The sequence below is a fragment of the Phalacrocorax aristotelis genome, chromosome 16 (assembly GCF_949628215.1).
Source record: "Phalacrocorax aristotelis chromosome 16, bGulAri2.1, whole genome shotgun sequence".
Taxonomy (NCBI): Eukaryota; Metazoa; Chordata; class Aves; order Suliformes; family Phalacrocoracidae; genus Phalacrocorax; species Phalacrocorax aristotelis.
In genome coordinates, this window is record NC_134291.1 from 2,895,512 (window position 1) to 2,908,552 (window position 13,041).

General features: G+C 62.7%; 1 protein-coding gene across 1 annotated transcript in view; it reads left to right on the plus strand.

Annotated features, from left to right (window-relative positions):
- Window positions 1–2,977: 2,977 nt before the first annotated feature.
- Window positions 2,978–13,041, plus strand: part of NTN1 (netrin 1) — a 103,957-nt gene continuing 93,893 nt past the window's right edge. Inside the window, exon 1 of the mRNA XM_075111263.1 lies at window positions 2,978–4,131. Within this exon, the coding sequence (XP_074967364.1) occupies window positions 3,108–4,131 (1,024 nt within the window). The 5' untranslated portion in view covers window positions 2,978–3,107. The remainder of the gene's footprint in view (window positions 4,132–13,041) is intronic.

The following is a 13,041-nucleotide window of genomic DNA, read 5'->3' on the forward strand; positions in this document are numbered from 1 at the left end:
GGGTGGGGGGGACAGACTCGGGCCCGGGCCTCGGGGAGCTGCGGCTCGGTCCCCGCCGAGCTGCTTACATGCATTTAATAGCTCGAGGGCGAGGTAATTAGAGGAAAGCCTCAGTAAATCACGTTAATGACCGCAAGAGCCATTACAAACCCCGGGGGTTGGGAAACACGGAATAAACCCAGCGAGAAGCGCCCCGGCCGCCGGGCAGCGCCGTCCTCCCGCTCGGCAGCGCCCGGTGGTCGTTAAGTTAACACCCTGCTAATGGGATTAAGCAGCACCTCAGCTTTGCGGGGGAGTTTAGCGTGGTCAGGCTTCCTTAGACACCCCCCCGACCCCGCCATATTTTACTGCAAGACGGTAAAGACCAGCGTGGGCTGGAGAGGCCCGGGGGGGGGGGGGCGGCGGGGGGCTTTAAAAAACCTCCCGAATTAAAAAAAAAAAAAGGCTGAAATTTCAGCCCTGCCCTGCGCGGGGTCGGGGGTAGCCGGATCCAAACCCGCATCTCCCCCCGTGAGTAACGCCGGTCCCTGCAGCGGCACCTGCTTCGCTCCGAGGCGGACCCCAGGTGTCCCCCCCCGGGCACAGGAGCCCCGCACACGGCGGCACCGGGCGACCCCGCACGGCCCGGACACGGGAGGACGGGACCGCCGCGGGGGAAGGGCTGTGTGTCGGACACGCGTGGCCGGAGAAGCACCGGGCGGGCAGAGCCGGGGCTCAGACCCGACGAGAGGGGATGGTCGTAGCAGGCACCCCGGTGGGGGGGAGCGGGGAGCGGTTCACGGATCCGGATTTGGGGCGCCTGCCTGGGCAAAGCGGACCTCTGCGGTGGACCCTCCGGCGGGTGACACCTGGGCAGGCTCGGGGGGCCACAGCCCCCATGTCCCCCAATCCCGGGTGGGTCAGTGGCCCAGCCGGGGAGAGCCCGCCTGGGCGACGTGTGTCCCCGGGGGTCTCCCGCAGCCGCTACCCGGCCCGACCCCCACTGCCCGGGACAGTTTGGTCTGAATTCCCCTCCGCTATCCTTAGGGCCCCCCCGGAGCCGGACGGGATCGCCGGCTCCCCTCAATCCTGCAAGGAGGGGTGCGAAAGCGGGGAGAAGGATCCCTCCGGCGCTGGTATGCACCGAGACCGCGCGTGTGTGTGACCCGCATGTGCCGGGCTGCGTCCCCGGGCACCTCGGGTGGGACCAGCCGGACCGGGACACCCCCCACCCCAGCCCCGGGCCGACCGCATCCCCATGCACACCCCCTCCTCTTCCTCCGGCAAAGCTGGGCGTCGGGAGCAGGACGGAGGGGCTGTTTCCCGGGGAAGAGTTAACAAATCGCGGCGGGGTTTGGGGGGGGGGGGTTGTTGGGAGGGGGTCCGGAGGGAGCGATGGGGGCAGGGAGGCTGCGGAGCCCCGCTGCCCTGCAGGGAAGGCGGTTGCATTGCCAAAGACGCCCCGCTGGGCTAGCAGGCCCGGGAGCAGATTAATCAGGCACTAATTCAATTTACAACAACCACTTTTATTCAGCTCGGTGGCAAGGAATTCAAAGCGGGGAGAGGGGCGGGCGGAGGGGAGGGGGCGGAGGCCGGCTCGGGGCTCGCCGCTGCCCCCCCCCGGCAGCCCCCGTCCCCTCGGGCCGCCCCGTCGGGAGGGGACCGGGCCGCCGTGCCAGGGCCCGGCCGCTTGAGTGACAGGGCGTGGGCAGCGCTGCGGGAGAGGGCACCTCCGTTGGAAAAATAAAAGTGCCCTTTTAATCAAGGAGGGAGGGAAGGGGGGGGCAAGCAGGGCGGCCGGGAGCCGCCGGAGGGGAAGCCCTCCGCCCCCTCCCAGGACCGTCTCTCCGGGGGGTCGGTACCGGCCCCCGGGGCCGGGGAGGAGGACGGCGGCGTGTCCTCTGCTGCGATCCCGGAGGGACGAACCGAGCCGCCGCGGGTCCCTGGGGGAGGTGGCTGTCGTGGGGGGGGGGGGCCGCCAGGCACCGGAGGTCGCCGGGGGAACGGGAAGGGGACCCCGGGGCTGGGGCAGGGACAAGTGCCGCCGTTTAACCCCTTCCTCGCTTTAAGGGGACAGGGGGAGCGGGGGGATGCACCGCGCATCCCCTGTGCCCGGCTGTCCCCGGGGCTGTGCCGGGGAAACCGCCCCTTCCCCGGGATCGGCCTCCTAAAACAACCTGCCGGCGGCCCTTAGTTCCCGTGTCGTGCCCAAGGACTCGAGATTTCCCCCACTTAAACTCCGCCGGCATTGCGTTTTCTCCCCCAGCGGTGAAGGCTGCGGGCCGAGACCCGCCGGGAGCCCCCTCGGAGCGGGCCGGTGCCCAGGTGGGCCCCGGGTTCCTGCACCGGCAGGTGGCTCTGCCTCGGGCCCCCCTCCCAGCCCGGCTGGGGGTCAGGCCCTATCTGGCCTGGTGGAGAAGGGGAGGCCAGCAGCGGCCAGCTGGGAGAGGGCCAGATCCTGTCCCTCTCGTCGTCCCCACAGGTACCCGGGGGTGGGGGGACGGGACACGGGACTCCTCCCGGCCGCTTCCCCCCCTCCCCGCCCCACTCTCACGGAGCATCCCAGGCTGATGGGGCGCAGGTCGGCAGCCCTGGCCGCCCCCAGCTCCGCGGGGAGCACAGCGGGGCGGGTGGGGGAAATAGGGGGGGAGAAGGAGGGCCCTTCCCCGGCTCCTTGGGGCGGCTCGGAAGGCCCGCGGCGGCGCTGACGGCCATCACCGCGGCGTCGGGGCGGGCTCCGTCCCTTTCCCATCCCCCCCCCACTCCCCGAGGCCTGTGCGTGTCTCTGGCTGAGCCGCCAGTGGATGTCGTTGTTCTGTTCCTTGAGCGCGATGTCACTCCTTTAGCATGACCTCAAACGCGGCGGGGGCTGGGACCGCCAGTCATTCTCCGTGCGAGAGCCGGGGCGGGAGGCAGGCGGGACCCAGCCCCGCCGCCAGCCGCACTTTTGTGGTGCCGCCGCCGCCGCGGTCTCCCCTTTCTCCGCGGGGCTGGCCGCGGGGCGGGCGATGCTCCGGGCTCCCTGAGCCGCCCCACCGCCTCCGTCGGCCAAGTCGCCCCGCGGAGCTGCGGGCTAAAGCGGCGGCTCCCCTCCCTCCTGGCCCCACGCCCCGCGGAGGTCGCGCAGGATGGCGCGGAGGGGCGCGGAGGCGCCGCTGGCCCTGCTGCTGGCGGCGGCGTGGCTGGCGCAGCCCCTGCGCGGCGGGTTCCACGGCGTGGGCATGTTCGCCGTGCAGACGGCTCAGCCCGACCCCTGCTACGACGAGCACGGCTCGCCCCGCCGCTGCATCCCCGATTTCGTCAACTCGGCCTTCGGGAAGGAGGTGAAGGTGTCGAGCACCTGCGGGAAGCCGCCGTCGCGGTACTGCGTGGTGACGGAGAAGGGCGAGGAGCAGGTCCGCTCCTGCCACCTCTGCAACGCCTCCGACCCCAAGCGCGCCCACCCGCCCTCCTTCCTCACCGACCTCAACAACCCGCACAACCTGACCTGCTGGCAGTCCGACAGCTACGTCCAGTACCCCCATAACGTTACCCTCACCCTCTCCCTGGGCAAGAAATTCGAGGTGACCTACGTCAGCCTGCAGTTCTGCTCGCCGCGCCCCGAGTCCATGGCCATCCACAAGTCCATGGACTACGGCAAGACCTGGGTGCCCTTCCAGTTCTACTCCACGCAGTGCCGCAAGATGTACAACAAGCCGAGCCGCGCCGCCATCACGAAGCAGAACGAGCAGGAGGCGGTGTGCACCGACTCGCACACCGACGTGCGGCCCCTCTCCGGCGGCCTCATCGCCTTCAGCACCCTGGACGGCCGCCCCACCGCCCACGACTTCGACAACTCGCCCGTGCTGCAGGACTGGGTGACGGCCACCGACATCAGGGTGACCTTCAGCCGCCTCCACACCTTCGGCGACGAGAGCGAGGATGACTCCGAGCTGGCCCGCGATTCCTACTTCTACGCCGTCTCCGACTTGCAGGTCGGCGGGCGATGCAAGTGCAACGGCCACGCGTCGCGCTGCGTTCGTGACCGCGACGACAGCTTGGTGTGCGACTGCAAGCACAACACGGCCGGCCCCGAGTGCGACCGCTGCAAGCCCTTCCACTACGACCGGCCCTGGCAGCGAGCGACGGCCCGGGAGGCCAACGAGTGCGTGGGTGAGTGCCACGCCGCGGGCGCGGCCGCGCCGGCAGACTCGGGGGGAAGGACGGGGAGAGGTCGCTGAGGTCCCCGAAGGGCAGGGAGAAGGAGGAGAGAGAGGAGGACCTGGCGGGGGACGGGGAGCGAAAGGCAGGGGGACATCCAGGGACACGGCGAGCGGTGCGGGAACATCCAGGGACACGGGGAGCGGGACAGGAACACGTAGGGAGATGGAGAGCAGGACGAGGGGAGGACGTTGAGGTACCCGGGAGCGTAGGGCAAAAGAGGGGACGCCGAGGGACCCGGCAGCGCGAAGAAGGGGATGTGAAGGTGCTCGGGAGCGCAGGGGACACTGAGGCACCCGGCAGCGCACTGGTGACAACACCGAGGGACCCCGAGGTGCAGAGCAGGGGACACGGGGAACTGGGGACCACCGTTCAGGGGACGGCGAAGCACAGGAATTTGGGGACACCGAGAGCCCCGGAGGCGTCCCGGGGACGGGGATACCGGAGGCTCCCGGGAGAGCAAGGGGGGGTGCACCGGGAGCACCCGGGAGAGCAAGGCGGGGTGCACCGGGAGCACCCGGGAGAGCGAGGTAGGGGACACCGAGGCACCAGGGAGAGCGAGGCAGGGGACACCGAGGCACCAGGGAGAGCGAGGCAGGGGACACCGAGGCACCAGGGAGAGCGAGGCAGGGGACACCGGGAGCACCCGGGAGAGCGAGGCAGGGGACACCGAGGCACCCGGAGGCGTGGGACGGGGGGATACCGGGGGCACCGGGGAGAGCGAGGCAGGGGACACGGGGGGCAGCCGGGAGCGCATGAGACGGACAGCGGGGGACTCTGGAGCGCCGAGCAGGGACAGCGGGATACTCGGAAGCGCGGGGCTGGGGACACCAAGGAGCTCAGGGGAGGGGATAAGGGACACTCGGGAGACCGGGAAAACACAGTTCGTGTCCGGAGGAGCCCTGGCTAGCTGGGAAGGGTCTCCCGTCCCCGGCAGCTCCCGGCCGGGAGTCCCGCAGCGCACGGAGCGGGGTCCGATCCGGGGAGGCCGGAGCTCGCCGGCAGCCCTGCTCCTTCCCTGGGACACCGGCTCAAAGCCCCGCCGCAAAGCCTCCAGCTCGCCTGAGAGGCTCCGTGCCCGGACGGGACGGGGACGGGCCCCGGCCCTGTCCGGGGGGAGAAGGCGGCCGGGCGCTGGGGAGGGCAAAGCCTGCGGCTCCCGTTGCTGCACCTTCAGGGGGTGCGGGCGGCCCCGGGGGGCGGCGGGGACTTGAAGGAGCCCCAAGGCCAAATGAGACCCGGGGAGCTGCCGGTTCGCCCCGTCTCGGCCGAGAAACCGGCGCCGACCTGGCTGTAAGTGAGCCCGGGCATCCGGGCTGGCCCGAAGGGGGACGGGGCGTCCCTCGCCTCTGCCCGGGGTGGGGGGTTTGGGGTGCTCCTCTTGCACATCCCGCCGGCGGCTCCCCCGCATCTTCCCCTCGCGGAATCCCCGCCGGTCCCCGCCTCGCCGCGGTTTCGGGGGCCGGGGCCAGCCCCTGGGGCCAGCCGTGTGCCGCTGGCTGGGGGTGACCCAGCTTCGGGTCTGGGGGGCGCCCCGGGCTCGCCGCGAACCCCCGCCCCGGTTCCCCCCGGCTCCGCCGCCGCCGCCTTGTTTAGACGGAAAACACGGCCCCGTCTTCCAAAATATTTGCAGCTCCGACGGTAGGAAAAAAACCCTCGCCGAGCAGCCGGCGTTGGGCGTTTTGTTTTCTCTTTTTTCCTTTTTTTCCTTCTCCTCCTTTCTCTCACGTCCCCCTCCCCGCCCCCCCAAATCACAATCAGATGTGTCCCTTGCAGAGAGCGCAGTTTCTTCGCCGGCGCCTTCAACACCGAGGCGCGGCCAAGCCTGGGTTATCTGGCGGGGAGGCGGCGGGGGGGGTCCCGGTCCTGCAGCCCGGTGGCACCGGGGCACCGGCGCCGGGGCAAGGTGGAGGGGGTGCCGGGAGAGGGCGGCGGTGCCTGCCCGGCGGGGCGATGCTCTGCCCCGGCCCGGAGCACCCGCTCCCCGCCGGGCTGCGGCTCCCGGTGGGGCGGAGCGGGGCGGGCGCGGCCCCGGCCCCGAGGCGGTGGGAAGCGGCGGGAAGCGGCGGGAAGCGGCGGGGAGATGCTGCTTCCCGGCGGGGAAGGCGGGCGGTGCCGCTCGGATGTGCCGGGGTGTATCTCCGGGTTTGCTCTGCTCCCGTCCCGGCGGGGTCCCTCTGCCCGGCAGCGCCCGGGATGGGGCTTCACGTCCTGATTATTTCTCACCGCCGTCCCAAGGTGGGAAATAATTAAGAGAGGGATTGAGAAATGAGACCTCCTCTTCCTCAGCAGCAGGTCCAGGGGAGCAGGAGGGGCTCAGCTCCCCCCAGGCCTCAGTCCCCTCTCACAAGCAGGGACGAGTTCCCTGCCTGCAGAACAAGAGTTACCGCTATCGGCGATGCCATAAAATTCGGTGAGATCTCGGGGTGCTCTGGGATCCTTGGTCTACTCTGCAGGGTCCCGAAGTTCTCCTGAAAATGCTTCTGTTAAGTTATTATGCTGGCCCCGTGCGCCTACCACCCTTCTCCTTTCCAATTTACTTCCAATAAAAAGGAAAAAATTTCCCAGTTTCCAGTAAAATGTGTGACTTACGTGTCAGGCTTTGCATTTCAGACCATGCACGGTCCTAGACGTGTCAGACTTCTGCAAATGAAAATCACTTAGTTTTTTTCCTTTTCCGCCAACTTTGCTGGGAAGTGAATGTTTTGCAGGGATGAAGCTACCATAAAATAACTTTCCCCTTCCCCTGCTGCACGTTCCCTGGGGCTGTACCTACCAGTCTGCAAAACCAACGGGGACCAAACAACGGCCCTGCCAAGCCCACACCGCCTGGAATAATCCCCCTAGATAAAGATCACAATAACCCCATTCAGCTCCCACCCACTTGCTCATGACCATCGGCCCACCCTGGTTTCCCTCCTAAATCCAGAGAGAAAGTCAGGCTTTGCGGTCACCCGAGGGCTGCTGAGCCAGCCTTCGCCGGGCAGAGGCCGGGGATGAGCGGTGAGTCGGCGCTGGGGGGACCTTCAACCGCTTGAGAGAGAAGCCAGAGGAGGCCAGACCCTCCTCAGCAGTGGTGGTGAGGGGGTGGGTGAATTAGCCAAATCAGCTGAATTTGCCCCAGGCAGTGGCGTGAGCACTGATTACAATTTCTTTCCCTAATTTCGCTCTTTTTTCTGGAATTTTTTTTTGTTTTGGGGTTTTTTTTGTGTGTATTTTTTTTTCAACCAAGGAGAAAAATGATAGAATGTGTCTGCTCTGCTTAAAAATTTGGGTGTTTTCTTTGGTAAGCCCATTCCCCCTGCCAAAACCAAATCTTTGTTCCTATTCATGCTTATTTGGGGCTGAAAAAGAAATGCGCTGGAGTTTCTGACAAAAAGTCAAAATTTCCCACGGGAACGTTTTTTTGCCAGCCAGATCTAATTTTTCTTTATCACTTCTTGCTGCCTGCGAAAGCCGAGGCACCGCACGGAGCCTGTCCCAAGGAGATGTTCTCCAGGGACCTGCTCCTGCAGGAGAAGCCCGGCCAGCAGAACTTTTCAGAGTCTCAGGTTCCCATCAGCTTTACCTGGCAAATAACTCATCCACATAGGGCTTGGCCTTACAGCCGGGCTTTGGCCGGGTGCCTGGGAGCTAACATGCTCCAGGGAGGACACAGCTTGGAGACAAGCTTGGAGGTCTGTTCTCCATCCTCCCTCTCTCCAGCATCGTCAGGCCGGCTCCATTCGCTCAGCCTCAGTCCAGCCCAAGCCCCACGTCTCCAATCCAGTTTGTCCTGATGAAGCTTCCAGCTCCCCTGTGAGAGAAGACTGCAGCTGGAAAAGGCCTGAACTAAAATACCGTTAGAGCTCAAGTGTTGGTGAGCTTGTGTGGATGCATGAAAACGCAGGCAGGGGCTTCGACCAGATTTAGAGACGTCAGTAAAATGCAATCGACACCATTTCACAGTTTCTCACCAACAGTGGTGTTAGTTTGAGTGCTGGAAATGAACACGGACAATCGCCGCTTTTGAAACGCCCTTCTGTTTGCATAATATACCTTCGCATTTGCCTTGGCTGGAGAAAGTGCTACTAGACAAGCCCAGGCTGCAGCTCGCTGACAGGCGCTTTGAGAACGACCTCCGGATCCCGTTCCCAGTGCCGGCTCTGGTGCTTCGCAGCCCTTTCCCCCGCGGGGCCGGGAGATGCACCCGGCACCTGCACGGGCCTGACGTCAGTGGTGTTTGCAGGTGCTGGGCGCCTCTCGCATTTTGGCCCTATGCAATGCCTAGAGAGTGTTTAACAATAACAAGTGCGATTGCAATGAGGGAAAGGAAACATATTGTGTTTTCAGATACGGGATTTGGCACAAGCCGCACACGGAGCCTGGTGTCAGGCTCTGCTCCACGGTATGCGCTGCATTAAGGTCCCCAGGCTGGGATGTGTCTCATGTCAGAGCAATTTGCAAGCAAGCCTCTCCTCCAGCTAAAACCAAACTTCATCTCAAACAAGGAGGGGACCAGGAACTACTAGAGAACAGCCTGCCAAAGGCTCCCAATGAAAAACTTCCTTCCAGACAAAACTGGGGCTTTATCATCTCAGTGGTGGCCCGGGGAGCTATTTGCAGGACAGTGCTTACTAAAACAGCTGGTGGGCTCCCCTCCATCCTCATCAAATCCTTCCACAGCAGTGAGTTTTTCTCACTCTGGTCCTGCAGAGGGATGACAGGACTGTAGGGTTTCCTTTCAGGGAGTTCCTGGTGTCCCTTATTAAATTTAGGTGATCCCTTTTCTTTAGCCTGCATTAATTATCTCCACTTAAATAGCCTTCATGGTTCTGATCCCATCTGTAATCGTTTTCCCCAGGGTCATCACAGTGGGGTGTGAGACGATTCCTTCCCATTCCCTTTGGCCTCCAAATGGGACAAGGAGTCAAGCTGGTGGTGACCGATGGCTTTGGATCCACCGGAGCGTGCCTGCAGCCACCGCTCGGCTGGGCGAGCAACCCCCGATGCCTGCTGTAGGGTCGAGGCACCCCGGGAGCACGCAGGGGAGAAAGTCCTGGGGCCACCCATGGGTGACAATGGTTCACAGTGGTTGAGACCCATCAGGGCAGGAAGGACTGGGCTTGTGGGAGATGTCATGAGCCAGCGGTGTGCCCAGGTGGCCAAGGAGGCCACCAGCCCCTGGGCTTGTTTCAGCACTGGTGTGGCCAGCAGGAGCCGGGCAGGGATGGGGCCCCTGTGCTCGGCCCTGGGGAGGCCCCACCTCGAATGCTGGGCTCAGGTTTGGGCCCCTCGGGACAAGAAGGGCCTTGAGCGGCTGGAGCGTGTCCAGAGAAGGGCAGCGGGGCTGGGGCAGGGTCTGGAGCACAAGTGTGCTGGGGGGCGGCTGGGGGAGCTGGGGGGGTTTAGCCTGGAGAAGAGGGGGCTGAGGGGAGCCCTTCTCGCTCTCTGCAGCTGCCTGAGAGGGGCTGGAGTGAGGGGGGGGTTGGTCTCTGCTCCCAAGGCACCAGTGACAGGATGGGAGGGAACGGCCTCAAGCTGCGTCAGGGGAGGTTTAGGTTGGAGATGAGGGGAAATGTCTTCCCTGCGAGAGTGGTCAGGCCCTGGCACAGGCTGCCCAGGGAGGTGGGGTTCAAAAAACGTGCAGACGTGGCACTTCAGGGCATGGTTTAGAAGGCCTGGGGGTGTTGGGTTGGTGGTTGGAGTTGATGATCTTAGAGGTCTTTTCCAACCTTAATGACTTTATGAGTCTATTTCCTTTCTGTCTTCTCCTCTCCTGTGGTGATGCAGGGCTTTGCAAATGGTCCATCTCAGAGGGGGACAGAGGAAGAGAGGGCTCTGCCTGCAGCAGAGTGGGAAGTGGAGTGGGGGGTAAGACCAGCAGAGCTGGCAGAGACCTGGTGGGGCAGGGGCACATCCGTTTCACCCTCTTCCCCTTCGGTTCCTGGCACCATGGTGGGATGAGAGTCAGGCAGAGGACTTCAGTGGCTTTGTAAATCCCTCTGTGAGGAAAAGGGGGGCCTGAGAGTCCCTGGCGTTTACTCTGCTTGTCTCTTCCAGAGGGATGGGGAAGGTCACAAGCATCCTTTCTCTCCTTGTAAAGCAGCGACATTTCTTATCCGACCAAAGAGGCTCTGAGCAGAATTTCCAAGGTGACCATATAGGATCCCCAGGGTGCCACTGCAGGATCCCCAGGGTGTAGCACCTCCACCTGCCTGAGATGGCTGCTGCCGCCTGGGTCTGGGCAGCACAGCACGGCTATGTTCCTGGTTTGAGCCAGCCAGGCAAGGCTGGCAGGTGGATTTTGGAGACGCTGCGTGCTGATACTACCCATTACCTTCTGAGGATATTAAAAATAGTAAAAATTTCTCATATCCAGACTTGTCTTGTTCCCCTGTGCCTCAATTTCCCCATTTATAGAGAGTGAAGGGGGGCTGTGCAAAACGCTTTGAACTTGGGGTAAGAAAGGTGTGAAGCAGTATCACGGCATCCTTGTGCCTAGAGAAACCCTGCAACTGGGGCAGCTTCACCAGCGACATGGCACCAGTGGCATACCACCAGTGGCAACTGGAACAGACCCTGTGCGGGCTGGGCTTCTCGTGGCACCATGTGCCATCTACAGAGCCAGAGGTCCTTTGCACCCCAGCCCTGGTTCAGCTCCCGGTGGGTTTTTCTGCATGGGGAATTGCACGAGCTGTGGGTAACACTGTATTGCTGAGCAGATGGGTGCTGTAGCCATAGAAATATGGGCCCATAAGCTGCTGAGACTCCCATTGTAGCCTCCTAAGCGGGCCTTGCATGGGCAGAGCTTTCTCACAGGCTTTTATTCTCAGGAAGCTTAAAGTTAAACTGATTTCCAACAGAAAGGTTTTTACACCAACAAACAAACAAACAAAAAAGCGCAGTTAAGGCTAAAACAAAACCAGGCTTGGCACTCTGGGTTGGACACTTGCCTTCCCTTGAGCTTGTCCACGGCTAATCTCTGCCCTCCTCTTTCTGGGCCAAAACATGTCATCCTTATTCAGCCTACGCTGTCCTCGCTTCTGCAAACTCCCCGTGACCGCCCGGGGGGACGTGCTGCCTCCCCAAGGATGGAGCGAGAAGCACGCGAGGGCTCTTGAATCTCCGCTGCCTTTAGGGATCCTAAAAACACTCCCGGGATTCTGGTTTTCCCACCTGGCCCATGAAGGGGGGAAGCTGAGATATATTTTAAATATATCTCCCCTTCATCCTCAGGGATGGAGATGGACTTTCTGACCATGGAGGGTTGCTGCCTTCTTTGGCCCTAGCTCTCTCCTGCCTCCCTTTTGGGATGCCCTGCTTTTTGGTACCATGTTTCTGGAGGGTTTTGCACTTATTATGGGCTATTGTGTGCCAGGGTTGGGCTGTGCAAGCAGAGTTTTCCTGGGGACCTTCCAGAGGGTTTTGGGGTGCTGTGATAAGTTGCTTCACCAGCCAGTTTTGCCTTGGGGGATGTGCAGGGCCAAGGAGATCTTGGGTCAGGACAACAGGAACCAGCTGGTTACCTTCATAGCATTGCAGAGGTTGTACATCATTTCACCCCGTGTTGCTGTCAAACAGTGGAAATAAACCCAGACCAGCCCCAGGACCCACCAAATACCACATCCTACCTTTCCTAGAAAACACGGACACAGCTGCCCGCGGCACAGGGCACCCCAACCCTTGCCGTGGCAGGGCTCAGACCTCAACATTTGGGGGCGGCTTCGCAGCCCCCAGACCCAACCCCACCCCGATCATTTATTTGCAGCATGTTCATGATTGCACCAAACAAGGTCCCCCCAATTTTTCAGGCAGCAGCAGGGGAGGTAGAGGTTTTGCTGCCAGTATCAGCACACGCAGACAGCTTAGACCTGGGAAAAGGCTTCGGCAGTGGCAGAGCCCAGCAGTCACATCTGCTTCATCCCCAGGGTGTCTCTGGAGCGGCGGCTGCCGTTTGGCCTTTGCGCTGCAGTCAGCGGGGGACATTTCCTTTGCATGACCCCAGCTCCCCTCCCCGAGCATCCCTGCCAGATCCCCGCTGCTTCCCGCATGGTAGCGTGGCGGAGCCGGGGAGCCTGGCACGGCCGTGGGGCTCAGCCTGGCTCTGCAGCCCGGCGTTTTGGGGGAGACGGGTCTGCACTTGAGCAGGAATCAAAGCATGGCTCATAAAGAAATGGGCCAGATCCTCACCTGGTGCAAACCCAGCTCTGTCTAGTGGCAGCATCTCGCCCCCACCAGCCACGCTCCGAAAAATCCCTGATGACTGGGACCGGGCTGCCTGGATGAAGTGATGGGCAGGCTTTTAAAAAGATATCTGTATAATAGCTTTCATTTGTAGGGGGATTAGGATGCCCTGGGGACTGATAAGGAGACAGGGAGGCTTTTCCTGCTCTGTGCTGGTGCAGCCGGGGGGGCTGCTGAGGGGAGCGGAGCGGGGGGCTCGGCTGCCCTCGCTCCATCCCAGGCGGGATCAGCCCAGGTCTGCAGCAGGGATCAGCAGCACGAAGTGGCTCAGCCACACGCTGGCTGGGAGTTCGTGTTAGGCTCATCAGAAGGCAGGGGATTAGCTGGTGGGAGGAAAAAATGTTGTTGTTTTTTAGGTAGATACTAAATAAATAGGTTCTGAGCTGGGACAGTGCAGGCACTCATGTCAGCAGGTGGCTGGGGATGGAGGAGGCATACAGCTCAGCTGGGACCTTGAGTTATGGATTTATTTTGAGCAGCACTGGCTTTAGTGGAGACTAAGTTTAAAAACAACTGGAGTGATATGGCCAGAGAGATTGCTTCATCCCAGGGCTCAGCAGGGATGGGGCTGGGCACCCCAAGGACTCAGCTGGCACTGGAGGGACTGCTGCATCGGCAGCGCAAACTAGGCACAGA